Source organism: Hemitrygon akajei, chromosome 11 (assembly GCF_048418815.1).
Source record: "Hemitrygon akajei chromosome 11, sHemAka1.3, whole genome shotgun sequence".
In the NCBI taxonomy this organism is placed as follows: domain Eukaryota; kingdom Metazoa; phylum Chordata; class Chondrichthyes; order Myliobatiformes; family Dasyatidae; genus Hemitrygon; species Hemitrygon akajei.
In genome coordinates this window covers 26553511-26569728 of record NC_133134.1, presented here as the reverse complement: position 1 = coordinate 26569728, position 16218 = coordinate 26553511, and the positions used below count along the sequence as shown (strand labels likewise).

The 16218-nt window shown below is 40.6% G+C and overlaps 1 protein-coding gene across 3 annotated transcripts in view; it reads left to right on the top strand.

Annotated features, from left to right (window-relative positions):
• The window catches only part of snx29 (sorting nexin 29), a 542857-nt gene that overhangs the window by 45284 nt on the left and 481355 nt on the right, over window positions 1-16218 (top strand). For all 3 annotated transcript variants that reach the window (XM_073060488.1, XM_073060489.1, XM_073060490.1), the window contains exons 5-6: window positions 10335-10515; window positions 12584-12654. In XM_073060488.1, the coding sequence (XP_072916589.1) occupies window positions 10335-10515; window positions 12584-12654 (252 nt within the window). The remainder of the gene's footprint in view (window positions 1-10334; window positions 10516-12583; window positions 12655-16218) is intronic.

Here is a 16218-nt window from a genome sequence, read left to right as displayed (position 1 = left end):
ACAGAAAATGCCAAGAAAATTGTAGAAATTAGTAGTATACTGTGGATTTGGAATGGAGCTCATAACACGGCTGCCCTATGCGGCGCCATCTTGCATGCATTGAAGACAACCTTGAAAACTCCTGTCTGTTGTTTGGCACAGGTTTTCAGTGCCCTACCAAGTACACCATCAGGGCCTGAAGGCTTGCGAGGATTCACCCTCTTGAAAGGTGTTCTGATGTCAACCTCTGAGACAGGATAATCAGATCCCATATGTGAAAATCCACTGCTTCTGAGTAACAGTATATTAGTTATTTGAAAATATCTGCAGTCATTTCAGGGTTATCTATGTATGGTTGGCTTTTATGATTTTGCAAACTATTTTTGGGTGGACTGAAGCAATCTGTGCTGCAATATCTATTTTTGTTGAGGGAAATGGTCTGTTGTGGGGAGATACTAAGTTGGTCGTGACTTTCTATGTCTGCTCAATTTCATTACATTTTCCTGGTCAAGATAACATGGGGGAAGAACTAATTTGACCAGGAGTTGTAAGGTCATGTCAAAGTTACCTTTCTTCCCTGGACTAATTTATTTTTCCTTTATGCAGTGCTGTTTTTACCCCTGTCAGAAAGTCTTTTAGTTCTTAATTTGGGAGCTATAAATTCCTTTTAGGGAAACTTCAAAAATTGTATTGCTGAGATATCGTCTAAGAGGGATTTTGCTTTTGTGTAGAATTGTGTGGAGTATACACCCTTTACTTGGGCAGAGAACTGCTTTTATTAATAATGGTCCACTGGAACTTTAGGTTGTGAAATGCAGATAGAAACTTTCTGATAGGATTGTTAATTTGCTCTCCCATGGTGATTTTGTCAAATGACCATTTTTAATTTTTAAGAATTGTTCATGAACTTTTGAAAAATCAATTGCTGATTCTCATTGCTATGGCAGCTTTTCCGATGTGATTTAAGACTCTACCAAACCTCGAGCACTCTAGGGAAATTATTGCTGGTAATGATCTTTGCTTTAGATCAGTTTGCATGCTTCAATGTATGGTGAATTTTTACAGTAGATATTCTGGAAAAGTAATTTTCAATATAGTTATTTAACACTCCTCAATAATATAGCTGATGTAAAGGATGGTCACAAAAATAATTAAAGATTCTTTGAAAACCATAAATTTAAATGACAGTATTTACAATGCTTGTTTTTTAAAAAAAAAAATTTTGGCAAAATTTTATTCTGTGTAATCTGTTCTCTTCCTACATTCCCTTATTTAACCACGTGCAAAAATGATAATAACTCAAAGCTTTTTATTCAAGTCATACCTAGAAGATTCCTTTTCTGTGCTTGAGAGAAATTTTTCCAGAATTTCCTGAAATAATTTGATTGTGTGATGCCAGAAAATTAATTGTCATGTGTCCTGGTCCTCTACTCAGAACTTCCTATCAAAATCTACTATTCAGCTCATTGGAATGGTGGTTTGGTGGGTATTCAAAAACAGTTCAATCTGTGTTACCCAATCAAAGATCATTCCAATTGAACAACTCTAAATTGGAGTACTGTATTCAATCACTGGCTATTCTGTTTTTGAAATTTAAGTTGTGTTGCTTTGCCTATTTCCTTTTTGGATTACACTTGAGTGCTCCCATTGAATTGAATGTTAATATAAATTCAAAAGCCACATTCATTTGAATTTTTTTGTGTTAAAATTAGCGATTGACTTTGATAGATAAGATATCTTGGAATCAATGTAAGCATGAAATTACATTTAAAATTCAATTGCATTTAGCAGGAAGCTTTCTGACCATCTCTAGTTTTCTGTTAGCTCAGCACATTGACAAAGGTCAGCCACAGGGTTTTTTTTGAGTAAGCAAATCTGGAGTAATGGCTGTTAGGTTATCAGCAATTTTTTGATTCTATTGAATTGACAATCAAAACAGTGTGAATCCAAGTTATAGGATGCTTAATTACTTTATAAGAGGCAAAACTTTCCTGTTTTGTTTTGCTTTTCTTGTAAGGTTCGCTGAAGAGCAGGACAAAAAGTGTTTGGACTATTTTGGAATGTCATAACTTACAGCCAGTGTTACAGATGCAGTAGCTTCAAAGAAAACCTTTGTTAATGTAGTAGTATATCGCGACTATAGATATAGATATATCGCGACTATGCAATTAAAATTTTAGAAATTCTTGACTTTTTTTTACCTACTAAATGCCTGGGAATGAGTTAAACAATACGCTTGTTTTCCTTGGCTAAATCTCTTGTTTGTCTCCATTTGTATCCTGTTGGTTTAGGCTCCTGGGTTGTTATTCTCAGGTGTCAGTTAATCTTGGCTATTGTTCATGTGTCTGTGTTAGGGCCTCCATTCATGATGGGGCAAAGCTCTATAATCAGTTGGGATACATATGCAGGTTATGGAATAATCTTCAAGAGCAGGGATCATTTATGATTTTTGAAAAAAAAACACTACAGGGCAGTGGTATCAATGCTTTACAGTATCAATGACCTAGGTTCAATTCCTACTGCAATCTTTAAGGAGTTTATATGTTCTTCTCATGGCTATGTGGCTTTCGTCCCAAAGACCTACTGGTTGGTAGGTTTACTGGTCATTGTAAATTGTCCTGTGATTAGGCTAGGATCAAAGCAGGCATTGCTGGGCGGCACAGCTGAAAAGGTTGGACTGTATCTCAGTAAATTCTAGGCTTGTGCTGAGTGTATTTATGCATCTTTTGGACTTTTTAATTCGTATGGCTTAGTTTCACTTTGTCATGAGGAAGCTGATTTATACTGTATACAGTGTATGAAATTAGTGCAAATGTTATCTTGTCAGGCATGTAAAATAGAAATTTGAATGACGAAAATAAATATCTATTCTCTGCTGTCTTGAGTTCGTAACACCACTGTTGTAGGAAAGCTGAGGCAATTTAATTACATGCCAGCAAAGAGAGTGACACTGTCTCAAAGAGAGTGACATAGTTAATTAAGAACCAAAGGTTCTGTACTTAACGAAGGGTAACTTTGAAGGTATAAGACGTGAAATAGCTAAGATAGACTGGCAAATGATACTCAAAGGGTTGACGGTGGATATGCAATGGCAAGCATTTAAAGATTGCATGGATGAACTACAACAATTATTCATCCCAGTTTGGCAAAAGAATAAACCAGGGAAGGTAGTGCACCCGTGGCTGACAAGGGAAATTAGGGTTAGTATCAAGTCCAAAGAAGAAACATATAAATTAGCAAAAAAAAGCGGCACACCTGAGGACTGGGAGAAATTCAGAGACCAGCAGAGGAGGACAAAGGGCTTAATTAGGAAAGGGAAAAAAGATTATGAGAGAAAGCTGGCAGGGAACATAAAAACTGACTGTAAAAGCTTTTATAGATACGTGAAAAGAAAAAGATTGGTCAAGACAAATGTAGGTCCTTTACAGTCAGAAACAGGTGAATTGATCATAGGGAACAAAGACATGGCAGACCAATTGAATAACTACTTTGGTTCTGCCTTCACTAAAGAGGAGATAAATAATCTTCCGGAAATAGTAAGGGACCGAGGGTCTAGTGAGATGGAGGAACTGAGGGAAATACATGTTAGTAGGGAAGTGGTGTTAGGTAAATTGAAGGGATTAAAGGCAGATAAATCCCCAGGGCCAGATGGTCTGCATCCCAGAGTGCTTAAGGAAGTAGCACAAGAAATAATGGATGCATTAGTGATAATTTTTCAAAACTCCTTAGATTCTGGATTAGTTCCTGAGGATTGGAGGGTGGCTAATGTAACCCCACTTTTTAAAAAAGGAGGGAGAGAAAAACCGGGGAATTATAGACTGGTTAGTCTGACATCGGTGGTGGGGAAAATGCTAGAGTCCATTATCAAAGATGTGATAACAGCACATTTGGAAAGAGGTGAAATCATCGGACAAAGTCAGCATGGACTTGTGAAAGGAAAACCATGTCTGACGAATTTTACAGAATTTTTTGAAGATGTAACTAGTAGAGTGGATAGGGGAGAGCCAGTGGATGTGGTATATTTAGATTTTCAAAAGGCTTTTGACAAGGTCCCACACAGGAGATTAGTGTGCAAACTTAAAGCACACGGTATTGGGGGTATGGTATTGATGTGGATAGAGAATTGGTTGGCAGACAGGAAGCAAAGAGTGGGAGTAAACGGGACCTTTTCAGAATGGCAGGCAGTGACTAGTGGGGTACCGCAAGGCTCAGTGCTGGGACCCCAGTTGTTTACAATATATATTAATGACTTAGACGAGGGAATTAAATGCAGCATCTCCAAGTTTGCGGATGACACGAAGCTGGGCGGTGGTGTTAGCTGTGAGGAGGATGCTAAGAGGATGCAGGGTGACTTGGATAGGTTAGGTGAGTGGGCAAATTCATGGCAGATGCAATTTAATGTGGATAAATGTGAGGTTATCCACTTTGGTTGCAAGAACAGGAAAACAGATTATTATCTGAACGGTGGCCGATTAGGAAAAGGGGAGATGCAACGAGACCTGGGTGTCATTGTACACCAGTCATTGAAAGTGGGCATGCAGGTACTGCAGGCGGTGAAAAAGGGAAATGGTGTGTTGGCATTCATAGCAAGAGGATTTGAGTACAGGAGCAGGGAGGTTCTACTGCAGTTGTACAAGGCCTTGGTGAGACTGTACCTAAAATATTGTGTGCAGTTTTGGTCCCCTAATCTGAGGAAAGACATTCTTGCCATAGAGGGAGTACAGAGAAGGTTGACCAGATTGATTCCTGGGATGGCAGGACTTTCATATGAAGAAAGACTGGATCGACTAGGCTTATACTCACTGGAATTTAGAAGATTGAGGGGGGATCTTATTGAAACGTATAAAATTCTAAAGGGATTGGACAGGCTAGATGCAGGAAGATTGTTCCCGATGTTGGGTAAGTCCAGAATGAGGGGTCACAGTTTAAGGATAAAGGGGAAGCCTTTTAGGATCGAGATGAGGAAAAACTTCTTCACACACAGAGTGGTGAATCTGTGGAATTCTCTGCCACAGGAAACAGTTGAGGCTGGTTCATTGGCTATATTTAAGAGGAAGTTAGATATGGCCCTTGTGGCTAAAGGGATTCTGGGGTATGGAGAGAAAGCAGGTACAGGGTTCTGAGTTGGATGATCAGCCATGATCATACTGAATGGCGGTGCAGGCTCGAAGGGCTGAATGGCCTACTCCTGCACCTATTTTCTATGTTTCTATGTTTTTCTATGTTTCAAAGAATGCCAAAGAAATGCTCAGCATTATTTAATTATTTTTTTAAAACTACTTGGCACAGTGTCTTTTTTGTAAGTTGCTGACATGTTCAGCAAAGTTGTTATTATTAAATGATGTTCTTTCAACTAATCATGGGAACTTAATGTAATGGATATTGATGGTATGCTTTAACTGTACATGCCTGGGTTGACTGACATAATGTGCTAATATTCTCAGGACAATGGTTAATCTGCATGCAGTTTAAAAAACAAACAAGCATTTTAAACAGAACTATTTGTGTTCCAGGACAGAGCATGTCCCCCCCCCCAAATAATATTATTATTAATAATTATATTTTATAGTGTATTATATTTTATAGGATATAATATTATATTTATAGTAATTATATTTTTGCACTTCATTGTATTCCTTTGAGGGAATACAATTTTTTCTCATTTTGCATCACTTAACTTCATTTAGACTTTTCCCACCTAATGAATTTGAAGATGTGGGCAATAGTATCGCAGCAAACCTTTGCTTATCTCATGGTTATCAACAATGTTAACAACCAGCCACATGCAACTAATTGCGAACCCAGATGTGGTAAATTGCGTGTTCATAGTCTTTCTAATCACCATTAGTAAGGCACATTTTGACATGGACCATCAAATTTAAATATAATTTTAAGAAGATCTAAAAGAATTTTAAATCAAATTAGTTGTTCCTTCTTTCTGGAACCTCGATACAAAAACCTGTCATTGCTGAGGAAAGGATGAGGTTATTTTGCTCACTACATCCTGACAGCTCATTTGAAGTAGGAGTCCCATTACTGTGTTCTTACCCTATTTACCTACTATTTCTTTGTCAAGACAGCAACCATTCCCTCTATGTCAGCAAAATAAAAGGGCTGGTCATTGATTTCAGAAGAAGTGCGGTTTACATGCTCCTGTATACATTAACCGTGTTGAGGCTGAGACAGTTGAGAGCTTCAAGTTCCTTGGAGTGAACATCACCAATAGTCTGTGCAACGCGCATGAAATGCTGGAGGAATTCAGCAGGTCAGGCAGCATCTATGGAAATGAATTAACAGTTGACATTTTGGGCTGAGACACTTCCTCAAGACTGGAAAGGAAGTGGGAGGCAATAGAATAAAAGGGTGTGGGGAGGGATAGGATGACTAGCTCAAAGTTGATAGGTGAAGCCAGGTGGGTGGAAAAGTAAAGGGTTTGTGAAGAAGGAATCTTATAGGAGAGTGGAGTGGGCCATGGGAGGAAAGGAAGAAGGAGGGACACTTGGGGAGGGAGGTGTTAGGTAGGTGAGGAGAGGCCAGAGTGGGGAATAGGAAAAGAGGGAAAGGAGAGGGGTTAAAATTACCAGAAGGAGAAATCATTGTTTATGCCATCAGGTTGGAGGCTGCCTAGATGGAGTGTGAGGTGTTGCTCCTCCACCCTGAGAGTGTCTTCAATGTGGCAAAACAGGAGGGCATAGACCAACATGTCGGATCGGGAATGGGGATAGGAATTAAAATGGTTGGCCACCAGGAAATTCTGCTTTTGGCAGATGGAGCAAAGCTTTTAAGACAGTGGAGGTGTTTGACAAAGCGGTCCCCCAACATACATTGGATGTCACCAGTGTAGAGGAGGCCACATCGGGAACACTGGATACAATAGATGACCCCAACAGATTTGCAGGCTAAGTGTTGCTTAACCTGGAAGAACTGTTTGGGGCCCTGAATGTTAAGGGAGGAGATGAATGGGCAGATGTAGCTTTTTTGTTGCTTGAAGGGATCTGTGCCAGAAGGGAGGTTAGTGGGGAAAGATGAATAGAGAGACAAAGGAATCACAAAAGGAATGATCCCTGCAGAAAGTAGAGAGTGGGTGGTGGAAGTAAAGATGTGTTTGGTGGCAGGATTCCATTGAAGTTGCAGAGAATGATGTGTTAATACAGAGGATCATGGGGTGGTGGGTGAGGAAGAGATCAATAGCCTATCTTGATCCAACTACATTGACCCCATAGCTAAAAAAGCACACAAATGCACCTACTTCCTCAGGAAACTAAAGACATTTGGCATTGTCCCTGTGCATTTTTACCAATTGTTATTGATGCACAATAGAAGGCATTCTATCTGGATGCATAACAGATTGGTATAGCAAATGCTCTGCCCATTTTTGCATGAAACTGTGGAGAGTTATGGATACAGCTCAGCACATCTCTAAAGCCAGCCTAACTTCCACGGACTCTTGCCTATCTCCTCTCTCTGATGCCCCTCTTCCTTACTTTTCTCCCATGGTCCAGTCTCTTCTCCTATCAAATTCCTTCTTCAGCCCTGTACCTTTCTAGCTATCACCGCCCAGCTTCTCTCTTCATCCCTCCCTCGCCATCCATTGGCTTCACCTATTACCTTCCACCTTGTACTCCTTCCACTCCCCCCCACCTTATTCTGGCTTCTTCCTTTTTCCAGTCTTGGCCCGAATCTTCATTTATTCCCCCCATAGATGCTACCTAACCTGTCAAGTTCCTCCATCATTTTGTATGTGTTACTCTGGACTTTCAGCATCTGCAGCATCTCCTGTGTTTGTAAACAGTATGCAAAACAAGTTTTTCACAGTATGTTGGTACATGTGACAATAGTAAACAAATTCCAAAAGATGACTGCTGAATCTGTAACTTTTCATATTTACAGAATAAACTTTAATGTTTATTTAATCTAGCATAAATTTCCTGATGGATAATGTTCTTTTTGAAGAAGGTAACCAGGCGATTAATGAGAGCAGTTAAGAGGGCGTTTTTTACATTGGCTTTTGCAATCCCTTTGACAAAGTCTCACATGATAAGATTATCTGCAAAGTTAAATTACATGGGATCCAGGGAGAGCTAGGTAATTGGATGCATAATTGGTAATGATTAGAAGCAGAAGGTGATGTTGGAAGAGTTTTTATTTGGATTGTATTCCTGTTTCTTCTGCAACACACACAAAATACTGGAGGAACTCAGCAGACCAGGCAGCATCTGGGGAAAAAAGCATAGTCGACATTCCAGGCAGAGATCCTTCGGCAGGACTGGAGGAAGAAAAAATGAGTAGATTTACAAAGGGGGGGGGGGGTGGGTGGGATTTAAAACTTGTTCATGAATCGCAAAAAGTTGGCTTGCAGGTAGAACAGATTATTAAGAAGGCAAATGGAATGTTGGCCTTTATTGCTGGAGCAACAAATTGATAGAGGGATTGAATTCAAGAGCAGGGAGGTCATTCTGCAACTATACAGGTTACTGGTGAGGCTGCACCTGGAGTACTGTGTGCAGTTCTGGTCTCCATACTTGAGGAAGGATATACTGGCTTTGGAGGCAGTGCAGAGGAGGTTCACCAGGTTGATACCAGAGATGAAGGTGTTAACCTTAGAGGAGAGATTGAGTCGCCTGGGACCCTACTCTCTGGAATTCAGAAGAATGAGAGGGGATCTTATAGAAACATACAAAATTTTGAAAGGGATTAAGATAAAAGTAGAAAAGTTGTTTCCATTGTTAGGTGAGACTAGAACTAGGGGATATTTGCCTCAAGATTCAGGGGAGAAGATTTAGGACAGAAATGAGGAGAAACTGTTTTTCCTAGAGAGTGGTGAATCTGTGGAATTCTCTGCCCAGGGAAGCAGTTGAGGCTTCTACACTAAATATATATATATATATATAAGATACAGTTAGATAGATTCTTACATAGGGGAATTAAGGGTTATGGGGAAAAGGCAAGTAGATGGAGCTGAGTTTAGGGACAGATCAGCCATGATTGTATTGAATGGCGGGGCAGGCTCGATGGGCTGAATGGCCTACTCCTGCTCCTATTTCTTATGTTCTTCTGGTGTTCTACAGGGATCAGTGATGGGACCTTTGTTTATCATTTTTATAAACTCTTGGATAACATGTACAAGGCAAGGCTAGTAAGTTTGTAGATGACAGTAAGGAGATGGTGTCATAGACAGTGAGTAAGGTTCTCAAAAATTAAAGGAGGATCTTGATTAACTTGATGTGGGCTAAGGATTGACAAATAGTGTTCAAATCAGTGGGAAGTTAAACTTTGATAGTGAATGGTAGGGCCCCGGAGAGTGTTGTAGAATTAAGGGACCTAAGAGTTCAAGTAACATCATAGGTAGACAGGATGGTGAAGTAGGCTTTTGATATGCTGACCTGAGTCACTGAGTACAGGAGTTAGGATATTATGTTGCAGTTGTGCAGGGTGTAGGTGAGGTGCATATGGAGTATTATTTTCTGTTTTGGCTACCCTGCGATAAGAAAGGCATCATTAAACTGGAAAGAGCACAAAGAAGGTTTGAAAATTGTTGTCAGTGCTTGAGGGCTTGAGCTACAGAGAGAGGTTAGGTGGGCAAGGAACTCTATTCCTTGGAGTGTCAGTGATTGAGGAGCATAAAGTCATGAAGGGCATTGATAAAGTGAACAATCTTTATCCCAGTGAAATAGAATCTAAAACTAGAGGCCATAGGTTTAAAGTGAGTGGGAAAGATTCAAGATAAAACTGAAGAGCGCGCAAAGGTGATGGGTGTACGGAATGAGGGATTGTGGTTGAGACAGATGCAGTAACAACTTTTAAAAGACATTTGGGTACATACATGGATAGGAAATGTTGAGAGGGAAATGGGCCACATATCAACAAATGGGATGAGTTTAGATGGGCATCTTGCTTGACACGGATCAGTTGGGCAGCAGAGCCTGTTTCTGTGCTGTTACTGTCATTCATGGAGTTTTTCTTATCTGTACATGTCTCTTCAGATTGAGTGCTTGATTGAAACAAGATAGATTATTGTTTAAGTTATACCTTATAAATTTGTGTGGGAATAAATAATTTAAAGATTTGTCTCTCAAATTCAAATCCACCTGCAAATCAAAGCTGCATTCAGACAATACAAGGAACAAATTTCACGGCACATGCTGGTGATAATAAGCCTGATTCTGATGCTTCCAAGGAATAAAATTGTTTTCCTTTTAAAACTATTGGAGATGTGCACTACTGGTTTTATGCATTTTGTGAGCTAAGTTTTTTCATTTCTTTAAGCAAATGTGAATACCAGTTAAGATATACAGAAAAAATGTATTTTTTATCAAAATCTACTACTATAAATGTTACATTCTTTTATTTTTCAGAGCCTGTTTTCTGGTATTATGTGAGAGAGCATCTGAACAAACATGAGCTACAACGATACTATTCTTTAAAGCATATCACCACGGATATTGGTCGGGGCAGGGCTTGGCTCCGATCCGCATTGAATGAGCATTCACTTGAGCGATACATGCTTATGCTTCTTGGTGATGGAAATCAGCTAAGGTAAAGGGTGGAGAAATTTTGTTGATAATTTTTCCTTAAATTTGATAATCATAGTCTTTTTTGAAATGTAGAAATCCTCACTCTTTAAGTAGTTTTTCAGTTTTATTCCCATCCTGATTTAAACGTTTTAAATAGTATTCTAATTGGGGTTTAGTCGAGCACCGCAGTTTATGTTTTACTTGTGGACTGGTGTTGCTGACCTCCAGCTCTCCAGTGGTCTTGTCACTGAGTTCAGCAGTGAAGCACTGATAGGCTTGTCAACATTATTCTCATCATGTCTGGCATTACTCATGTGTTCTGAGCCCAGTTATCTTCAGCTGTTTCCAATCATAGGATCGACAGTTTGAAAGTTTGCAGATTGCACTATTTTCATTTCCTCTTATTGTTGCGCTAGGGGAAAAAAAAGCAGTCTGTGCCTCTGAAAAGCAAGGCATAGGTAACATTCAGGGATGAGTAGACAAATTGCATTCACGGAACTGAGGTGTCAGGTAACAACCTTATTCATTTAAGTGAAAATCTAAGCAAAGTGTAAGAGTTTGGTTAAAATATTTCAATTTATTTTAATGTTAGTAGTTTATAATTTATATTTTTAATTAAACTTGTGCTTCTGCTTTCTATTACATTTTATTTTATTCCAGTTATTTAAGACAAAAGTTATCTCAATACAAGTCAGAAAGACTTGGACAGCACAGAACCATAAAAGCATTGGTAATACTTGAGGCCTGGTGGCCCTTTATTAGTGTTAGGGTGGGGCTTGATGCAGAGCGTTAGCTTAATGAACTCTTCCAATTTTGGTCGGGTTATATATAGTGAGTGAAAAGTGTGGGCAGCAAATTCTGGTCACTGACAATTAAGGAATTAATGGGAGCTAAATTGCTGAACTTTAAAGATTTGGTCTCAATTTAGGAAATTTTTTGGTTTAGCGAATTTTTCATTATCATCTCCCATTCTCCTTAATTTTTTTAAATCCCTTCCATGACTGACAAAGTCTTTAAGGATTGGGATGAACTAGGTATTAAGTGTTTTTGGGACCTGTTTATCTCAGGATCTCTTGCTTCATTTGACCAATTGTCAACAAAATTTGCACTCCCAAAAACCCATTTTTACAGATACCTTCAAATGAGAGATTTCTTACGTTTCCAATTAACTACTTTTCCTATAGGTCCTGATTAAAAAATTTACTGGATGATCTTTTAAAACCTTCTGAATACCTTACAAAAGGCCCAACTCATTGATGTAATGATGAAGGAGGCAGACCAATGGGTCTACTTCATTTGGAGTTTGTGGAGATTTGCTGTTTCACAAAGACCCCTGCAAATTTCTGCAGGTGTACAGTGGAGAACAGTTTGGTTGTAGCACAACCTGGTATGGCTTGTAGACTCAGCCAATAAAACCACATATGCAGCCCTCCATGTCATCAAGGAAATGTTCAAGATGCATTGCTTCAAGAAAGTGACATCTATCTTTAAAAATCTTCATCATCTGGGTCATGCACTGTTTGTGCTTCAAGCATCAAGAAGAGGTACAGGAGCTTGAAGAACCACACTCAACGTTTTAAGGACACCTTGGCCGTCAGATTTCTGAGCAGTCCGTGAACACTATCTCAATGTTCATGTTTTGCACTATGTTTGTTTATTTTTGTAACTTAAAATTATTTTTCATGTCTTGCACTGTACTGCTGCCACAAAACATCAAATTTTACAACATATTTCAGTGATTTTCATTCTGATAACCTCTAATTATCTATTTCCAGGATATTCACTATCTTGCACATCTAAAATATCAATTGGATGGAATAAGGCGATAAATCACGATAATTTTAGCTGCACGAAGAATTTTATCTGTTTCAAAAAATAGTTGCCATTTTGTAGTTGATGTAAAGTCATAAATATTGTATTAATTAAAGGAGATTTTTCACTTGTTTTTGAAATACTAAGTAATCACGAGAGTCAATACTTCAAATAGTCTTGAAAAGTGATTGGTTTGTTATTGTTAAAATTTACTCTTACTGACCATGTCTGATGAACATAAATTACTCCTGTTTTCAACTGTGTGATTTGCTTTTTAGTGTCTTCTATGAAGATTGGTCATTTATGAGGGATGAAGAGCGTGCAAGCATGCTTCCAACCATGGCAGCAGGTGAGGTTGCAGAATTACTATTTCAATAGCAGATTTCACTTTTCACAGTTATGCTTAAAATGTTAGTGTCATGATATGCAGGAAAATAACAATTATATTCTGATTTTGTATTGGTTCCCTAAAAGTCTTTCTCTGCAAATACTAACAGGCCCCTTTGTAGATTTTTTACACAAACTTTTAAAAACTGATAAAGGTTTATTGCAATGATTATTCACAGGGGCATTTACTTCATGCAGCTTTTATTCACTTCCCATCATATCTATTATAAATATTTGAAAACTAATCAGTTTACCTCTCAGTCTATAATCATGACCCATCAATCCTATTTAAAAGTATCCAGGATTAGGTGTCGGAGTTAGTTAGATAGAACTGTGCTCCAGTTTCCAAGAGGTCCGTTTGCAGAGCATAGTGTTTATATGTTTCAAAGTGGAAAAAATTAGTGTGGTTTCAGAAAAAATTGTTAGTTGATATAAAACTTCCCGTCTTAGGCCATGGAACAATGCCAGAGGTACTTGAGTAAACTGAACTCTGTTTCAATATATGATATTAAAGGATTTATTTTAAAGGGTTTATTCTCTCGTTTTGCAATTTGACCTAATTTTTAGTTAAAACCAAGACCATTGCACGTGTGATGTAGAAGTAAATGTTTTCACAGAATTCCGTGAGATGTGAGCGTGTTGTAACTCTCTCTACAGTATTTGTTACAGACAGACATAGTTTATTGATCCCGAGGGAAATTGGGTTTAGTTACAATCGCACCAACCAAGAATAGTGTAGAAATATAGCAATATAAAACCATAAATAATTAAATAATAATATGTAAATTATTCCAAGTGGAAATAAGTCCAGGACCAGCCTATTGGCTCAGGGTGTCTGACACTCTGAGGGAGGAGTTGTAAAGTTTAATGGCCACAGGCAGGAATGACTTTCTATGACGCTCAGTGTTGCATCTCGGTAGAATGAGTCTCTGGCTGAATGTACTCCTGTGCCTAACCAGTACATTATGGAGTGGATGGGAGACATTGTCCAAGATAGCATGCAGCTTGGACAGCATCCTCTTTTCAGACACCAGCGTCAGAGAGTCCAGTTCCACCCCCACAACATCACTGGCCTTACGAATGAGTTTGTTGATTCCGTTGGTGTCTGCTACCCTCATCCTGCTGCCCCAGCACACAACAGCAAACATGATAGCACTGGCCACCACAGACTCATAGAACGTCTTCAGCATCGTCTGGCAGATATTAAAGGACCTCAGTCTCCTCAGGAAGTAGAGACGGCTCTGACCCTTCTTGTAGACAGCCTAAGTGTTCTTTGACCAGTCCAGTTTATTGTCAATTCGTATCCCCAGGTATTTGTAATCCTCCACCATGTCCACACTGACCCCTTGGATGGAAACAGGGGTCACCGGTGCCTTAGCCCTCCTCAGGTCCACCACCAGCTCCTTAGTCTTTTTCACATTAAGCTGCAGATGATTCTGCTCGCACCATGTGACAAAGTTTCCCACCGTAGCTCTGTACTCAGCCTCATCTCCCTTGCTGATGCATCCAACTATGGCAGTCATCAGAAAACTTCTGAAGATGGCAAGACTCTGTGCAGTAGTTGAAGTCCGAGGTGTAGATGGTGAAGAGAAAGGGAGACAGGACAGTCCCCTGTGGAGCCCCAGTGCTGCTGACCACTCTGTCTGACACACAGTGTTGCAAGCGCACGTACTGTGGTCTGCCAGTCAGGTAATCAATAATCCATGACACCAGGGAAGCATCCACCTGCATCACTGTCAGCTTCTCACCCAGCAGAGCAGGGCAGATGGTGTTGAACGCACTAGAGAAGTCAAAAAACATGACCCTCACAGTGCTCGCCGGCTTGTCCAGGTGGGCGTAGACACGATTCAGCAGGTAGACGATGGCAACCTCAACTCCCAGTCAAGGCTGGCAGGTGAACTGGAGGGGGTCTAAGTGTGGCCTAACCATAAGCCGGAGCTGCTCTAGAACAAGTCTCTCCAGGATCTTTGTGATGTGCGAGGTCAGTGCTACCGGTCTGTGTTCATTGGGGCCACTGGGGTGCGGCGTCTTCCGTACAGGGACGAGGCAGGACGTCTTCCACAGTACAGGAACCCTCTGGAGACTCAGCCTCAGGTTGAAGACATGGTGTAGTACTCCACATAGCTGGGGGGCACAGGCTTTGAGCACCCTGGGGCTGACACCATCCGGGCCTGCAGCCTTGCTTGGGTGGAGACGTTTCAGCTGTCTTCTCACCTGTTCAGCTGTGAAGCCCACCGTGGTGGTTTCAGGTGGGGGAGGGGTGTAGTCATGAGAGCAGGGTGGGGGGCTGTGAGGAGGGGTAGGAGGGGAGAGTGGAGTATGTGTTGGTTGGGGGCTGACAACAGATGAATTGTGGGGGATGGGCAGGGGCCACAGTGTCAAATCTGTTGAAGAACAGGTTAAGTTTGTTGGCCCTGTCCACACTGCCTTCAGCTCCTCTGTTGCTATTTTGCCAGAACCCAGTGATGGTCCTCATCCCACTCCAGACCCCTCTCATGTTATTCTGCTGGAGTTTCCACTCAAGCTTCCTCCTATACCTGTCTTTAGCCTCCCTGATCTTGGCTTTCAGGTCCCTCTGTATTGTCCTCAGCTCCTCCATATTTCCATCTCTAAATGCCCTCTTTTTAGCATTCAGGATGTCCTTAATGACCTTTGTTACCCATGGCTTGTTATTTGAATAATGAAGGACAGTTCTTGCAGGAACATTGCAGTCCACACAGATGTTGCTGTAACCAGTGATGCACTCTGTGAGCCCATCAATGTCCTGTCCATGTGGCTCACAGAGGGCCTGTCAGTCTGTTACCTCAAAACAACCCTGGAGTGCCTCATAAACCTCCCCTGACCATTTCCTCACTGTCCTCGAGGTTGCAGGTTTACTCTTCACCAGAGGCACGTAGCAGGGTTTGAGATGCACCAGGTTGTGATCTGACCTTCCCAGTGGGGGGAGGGGAGAGGAGCTGTATGCATCCTTAACGTTAGCATACATCAAGTCCAGGGTCGTCTCCCCTCTGGTTGTACAGCTCACATACTGTGTGAAGTTGGGCATTGTTCTAGCCATGGTAACATGGTTGAAGTCACCGGAGATGGTAATGAGGGCACTTAGGTACTGGGTTTGTAGTCTGGCTATGACGGTGTGAATGATGTTACATGTCGACGTCGGGTTGGCAGAGGGAGGGACGTACACAACAACCACGATTGCATGTGAGATTTCCCTTGGCAAATAATATGGCCGGAGTCCAACAGCAAAAAGTTCAATATCCAGGCTACAAACACGTTCCTTGATCGTAATATGACCAGGATTGCACCATCTGTTGTTAACCAGAACAGCAAGCCCCACTCCTTTACGCTTACCGCTCTCAGTGCAATTCCGATCGGCCTGAACGGTCTGGAAGCCCTCTATGGAAATGTTTGGTTGGGTATGTCCTCGTGCAGCCACGTTTCAGTAAAACACATAGCACTGCTCTCCCGAAAAGTCCTATATATATTATAGGTCTAATTCTAAAATTTTGCACTTAATTTTATTAAA